The sequence below is a fragment of the Lontra canadensis genome, unplaced genomic scaffold, assembly GCF_010015895.1.
Source record: "Lontra canadensis isolate GAN:19392208 unplaced genomic scaffold, GSC_riverotter_1.0 scaffold60, whole genome shotgun sequence".
In the NCBI taxonomy this organism is placed as follows: domain Eukaryota; kingdom Metazoa; phylum Chordata; class Mammalia; order Carnivora; family Mustelidae; genus Lontra; species Lontra canadensis.
In genome coordinates this window covers 3665042-3671041 of record NW_022631054.1, presented here as the reverse complement: position 1 = coordinate 3671041, position 6000 = coordinate 3665042, and the positions used below count along the sequence as shown (strand labels likewise).

General features: G+C 38.2%; 1 protein-coding gene across 11 annotated transcripts in view; it reads right to left on the bottom strand.

Annotated features, from left to right (window-relative positions):
* Positions 1-344: 344 nt before the first annotated feature.
* Positions 345-6000, bottom strand: part of LOC116879208 (protein argonaute-3) — a 120652-nt gene continuing 114996 nt past the window's right edge. For all 11 annotated transcript variants that reach the window (XM_032877236.1, XM_032877234.1, XM_032877238.1 and 8 more), the window contains 2 exons: positions 1381-1580; positions 345-824 (listed from right to left, as the gene is read on the bottom strand). In XM_032877236.1, the coding sequence (XP_032733127.1) occupies positions 716-824; positions 1381-1580 (309 nt within the window). In that variant the 3' untranslated portion in view covers positions 345-715. The remainder of the gene's footprint in view (positions 825-1380; positions 1581-6000) is intronic.

Genomic DNA, 6000 nt, shown 5'->3' with positions numbered 1-6000 from the left:
TATACCCAAATGAACCAGATACATGAACATCTGAATGTCACTGGTAACATTAAGAAAAAAAAATGTAGGTAATGAAGGCAAGGGAGGTAGAGAGAAAAATCAAAGTGGTGGTGGGAAGATAATAAAAGGGAAAGAAAGTTCCCCAATGGAATGAACTATAAAATATACGCACAGACACATATATATCTATTATCAATGTAGATCCAGATATATATGCACATGAAGTATACATGTATATATTTAAAATATACACAGATACCTTTTACAAGAATACACGAATGCACATTAATTTTTTTGCACACATAATCGTGAACAATTGCTTAGATTATTCACGTAGGGGTGTGTTTTTTTTAACTGTCATTTACTTTTTCTTTACTTTTTTTTTTTGCAAAGATAGTTGTGCTGCCAAGCAACTTGAGGTAAAGGCATTAAAAGGGTTAGACTACAAGAAAGTGAAAACAAAACAATGGCGATACTTCCTAAGGAGACCGCACAAAAAAGCAGTTGGCTGGTTTCATATTGCATAATGGTGCTGTGTTCCTTGATGAAGTAAACAATCTTTCTTGTATCAACATAAAAATCAGACCCTGGTCCCCACACAGTGTTGGTTGCTGTATGGCTGGAGGCATCCCCACTCAACTGACTCCACTGGAAACATATGCTGTATGTCGATGCAACTTTCAGTTCTTCCTCTCAGAGAATATTCTTGGACTTTTTAAGCAAAGTACATTGTGCGTAAGGTATCTTGGTGAATCTGTACAGCCTTGGCAAGAGCTTGTGGATCTCGCCCGTTGCTCTGTCCTGAAACGTGACTTCCTTCAGCACTGTAAGAGAAGTGGCGATGAACACAAAAACAAACCCTATTCTGATGTAGTAATTTTGAAAAATATAACTTGTAGAAAATTTCAAAAATATTAAAAAAAAATAGAGGCTGGTAAAATGAATCACTACATTTCTATCACCCAGCTTCAATAATTATTAACTCAAGGCCAATTTTGTTTTATTTCTCTCACCTCCCCAGGACTGTTCAGAAGTAAATCCCAAGCATACTAACATTTTGTCTGTCAGCAACAATCTCTCCCTCAAATTAATTTGGTAAAGCAACTAAATCACGATACCATTCTAGTACTAATAAGCCTAAAGTGTACGTTTTAATGGGAACCCTTATTCTGGGCAGTCAGTTCTACTATCGCTGCTTTTTGTAAGGATCGCTGACTCCTCGAACAGCTTGTGGAACTTTAATTAAATGGCAGTACTTTATGGTAAACAAGAAGGAAACATACATGGAAACACTTGAGAGAAATTTTTCAAGAAAGCCCTAACATGCCCACCATACTTGAATTTGAGTGAAAATTTCTGTTTGTTGTGCTTTTATATTACCTGTCATGTTCTTTGTCCACGAGATGATATCTGGCTCTGAATGCCACCAGGTGAGCATAATACGCTGGTGCAGGTATAGAAACAGATCGTGTACAGCGCACATAAGTGTGGCAGAGCTGGTAAGTTAGTAGCTGAAGTTCATCTGCAGTAAAGCAGTTATCATCCCATAAAACATGATAGTGTGAAGGACGGCTGGTACCCTGTAGAGAAGGCAATGGCACATTCTGTTGATTTCTAAACTTCTAAATAAATACTCAGCACAGACTAAGTTATATAAAAAAACCAGCTTTGTACATTGATAAAATAAAACATATTCTAATTTAATAATTCATTAAAATATTTAATTGATTCTGGGTATACATCCAAAAGAAATGAAAGCAGGGACTCAAAACAAGTATCTGCATACCCTTGTTCAAAGAAATATTATTTGCAATAGTTCACAGGTGGAAGCAACCCAAGTATCCAATGATGAGTGAATGGATAAATAAAATATGGTACACACACACACACACAAATGGACTATATTATTCAGCCTTAAAAAGGAAGAAAATCATGACACATGGAGGAACCTTGGTGACATTACACCACATGAAATCAGTCACAAAAGGACAACTATTATATGATTCACTTACATAAGGTAACTGGAGTAGTCAATTTCAGAGAGACAGAAAGTACAATGGTGGTTGCCAGTGGCCAAAAGAAAGGGGAATGGGGAGTTAGTGTGTGATGGGTACAGAGTGTCAAGGAAGATGAAGAAGTTCTGGCGATACATGGTGGTACGGCTACACACAATGTGGATGTACTTAATGAGATAGGACTATACACTTAGAAGTAGTTAAAATGGTAAGTACGTTTTATATTATGTAATTTTGCTGTAATAAAAAATCCAGAACATTTAGTTGAGTTCCTCTTTGTTAGGTACTACAGATTCAAAGAAAAACAAAGTCAACCAAGTCAAAGGTTTCCTTTCTTTTGGAAAACAATTTAGTAGAGGAGATACAGCATCTATAATTATAAAACAACTAATAAAAGCTATAGTACTACTGGCACTTAGTCCTCTATGAGAATACCAAAGGAAGTTAACAGTTCTTCACCAAGTGGAGAGTGAGTGAGATCTGGCCTTGTTTGCGCAGTTAGGGTGAGTACACAGCAGAGAGTATAAACAGCCTTACCAAAAAGCACAGGGGGCATAACATTTCATGGTATATTTCATGGTATATTCATGGGAATAGTTAACAGACCAGTATAAGCAAAGTTTGGTGCATGAAGGCAAAAAAGATGAGGTCTCAAAGTAAAGCCTGGGATCAGATTGAATGACATGCTTAGGAATTTGGACTTTGACCTATAAGCAGCCTGGAAAGTATTACACAGTTTGTTTGTTTTTTAACAGGAGAGATTTTAGGTATGATGAGACTGGAGTTTTATAAAACTAACAGTAATAACATGGAGGTTGGATTAGAAACAGGAAGAGACTAAAAGCAACGGGAGCAGTGAGAAGGCTGCTGCATTAGTTCGAGCATGAGATGATGAAGGTCTGAAGTAAAGAAATGGCAGTGGCAAAGGAGAAAAGGAGAAAGATGAGCTAATACTTTAACAAATATTTGAGCATCATTTGTCAGACACTGTGCAAGATTCTGATAAAATTCAAATTATTACCAAATCTTATCTCCCCTAAATTATACACTTATAATGCATTATATGCAAGTGTATATAATTATACACTTACAAGGCATTTATATTGTACATTCACGTATTCAATATTTACTGAACACTCACTGTGTGCCGTGTCCCGTATCGGGTGCTAGGCACACAGAAATGAAAGAGGAGATATGGATGTGAGCTTTGAATGATAAAAGAGGGCTTGTGAGATGGGGAAAGAACACTTCAGGCACAGGGAAGAGACGGCAAAAAACCTACCTAAATGTGATTCATTTGGTTCTCTATCATTGTTCTTGTCCCAATCACAATCATCTTTTGCCTGGACTATGTTAACAGACTCCTAAGTTGAGGTCCCGAACACCACTTTTACTCCCCAGCAGAATCTGTACTTCAGTAAGAGTGAATTAACATACACATACACACACTTAGTAACATTAATGTCCAGCTTAAAGCCTTTTAATGGCTTTCCAAGGCACTCTGACTAAAATCCAGGTCCTTAACTCTGCCCCAAATGCCCATACATCCAGCCCAGGCTGGTCTCGTCTCTCTAACCTACCTTAATGCTGTGGTCACAGCCTTATCTGATCCCCTCAATGGATAATGTTGTTGTTGTTGTTGTTGTTGTTTCCCACCAAAGAGCCTGTATGTGCCTCTGGCAGGAATTTTCTCCCCTCTTCTTGGCTTGGTTAAATAATTCCAACTTACTCCTCTTGATCTTACATTCAGTGTCATTTCTCAAAGAAACTTTTTGTGACCTCCCAATCTAAATCAGGTCCCTACTAAAATCTCTCTTCCTATCTTTACTTTTTCCTTTATTGTGTTTATCCCAATTATAAATATATATTTGTGAGATTACTTAATTGGTGTATGTCTTCCCCCAATAAACTCTAAGAGGAAGGGATTGTATTTACTTTTTCATTCTGTACACATAGTATCAACACCTATCTTCTAGGAGGTAGACACAATAAATATCTGTTGACTGAGTGGGTGAGTAGCCTCTCCTTTTTGGGACCTTACAGACTATGAGCAGAGGGAGAGAAACAAAAGCATGGTTACAATGCTGTTTAATGAATGCAACAAAGAGGTATACATAGGGTGCTCAGGCAGTGCAGAGGACAGGCATTTGTCTGGGGGAAGGATATAAGAAAGGCTTTGAGAGAAGGTGATATTCAAGATGGGTCTTAAAGGATGAACAGGAATAAGTTAGAGCAGGAATAATTAAGGTAAGGGAACAACACATGCAGGGGAGAGTTATGAGAACTACTTAAAAACAGTTGAGAGAGGCTGCAGTCAGGTTGTGTTTATGTGTGTTTGTGTATGTGAAAGGGAAGAGATAATAGAGGAAGAGAAAAAGAGAGGAAAGGCGGAGCAGGAGCGAAGAGTGGGAGCATAAGCAAGATAGACTGAGGGTGTAGCATAAGTGAGGGGAGCAGGATGCAGACATCGGGAATTGAGTCTGTATGTTGTCCTAAGAAAATGAGGCTTAACCAATGGGGCTATGTGCACAAAGTAGATGAATGACAGGGTCTTACCTGTGTTATAACTAATCAGGGGGAGAACAGATTAGATGAGGGCACTTAGGATTCCGCAATTGTACAGGAGAGTAATAATGAGAGCTGGAACTAAGCAGAGGAAGTGGCGAGGAGAAGGTTTAAGATTGAGAAGGTAAATTCTACAGGGCTGAGAGGTTGCGTAGATATGAGAGGCAGGTAAGAGGGTGCAGCTGAAAAGCAACCTCAAGGTCTAGAAATCAGTAGAAAAGTTGTGTCTAGAAGGAGAGATTTAAAAGCCATACACATTACTGAAACTTAAAGATCTAAAATAAACCAAGAACAAACGGAAAAGCAAGATGAAAGGAGAAAAATGGGTGTGGAAGTCAAGTGGCAGATGGTGCTGATGCGCGAGTGACACCGTATCAGATGTAGAGCTCAAGGAGCAGCAGTGGCAGGCTGCTGTAAATTGAAGAGGAAATAGCCAAGGGTAGTCTTTTCTGTTCTTAATGTGAACACTTGACAGAAGTATAAATATACAGAGAAAAGCCCGTGGTCCATAAGTGTACAGAATGAGGACTGTTCCCAAAGTAAAAATACCTACGAAACCAGTATGAAAATAAAAAAATTAAACATTAACTGCAACCATGAAGCCCCTTGGTGGCCTTTCCTGGTTACCACAGCCTACCTACCCTGCTCTTGGTAACCAGACTTTTCACAATATAGATTATGTCTGCTTTTGAACTTTATAATAAATAGCTTCGTAGGCCCTTTGGGTCTGACTTCCTTGGTCTGACACTATGTTTATGAAATCCCCCACATTGTTGCCTCATTCTCTTTGTTGTAGAATATTCTGTTATATAAATATACACTATTTATTTATCCAATCTACTGATGATGGGCATTTGAACTGTTTGTAGTTTTTAACTATGACCAGTGCTACCATAAACATTAATGTACTATCTTTTGGTGAACACGGATACCCACTTCTGTTCGCTATCCTGGAACGGAGATCCTGAGTCAGAGAGCATGCATATATTTGACTTTAGTAGATAATGACAGGCAGTTCTCAAAAATGGTCATGTTAATTTACACTCCCACTGGCAAAATGTGAAGTTTCAATTGTTCTATATCCTTATATTATTTGTCTCTTTAAATTTCACGTGAGTGTCTTTAGGCAATTGTTTTAAGAACAGTTTAGTTAAAAATGAAAGAAAGATAAGGGAAAATAACTTGAAGGGAAATGGCAGGATCAAGAAGCTGCATTTTAGGATGGGGCAATTGTACGCTAAGGGAAAGCAATCAGAAGCTTCCAACAGACTGAAGATAAAAGCAAGAGGGTAACCCGTGAACTAAGACCAACTCATGGCAGGTCAGAGCCAATGTGAACAACAGTACATACTGAACATTTTTTCCTGTGAGAAAGAAAAGAAAGTAGGCATGACTGACTGTATAATTTCTTACTGAAGAA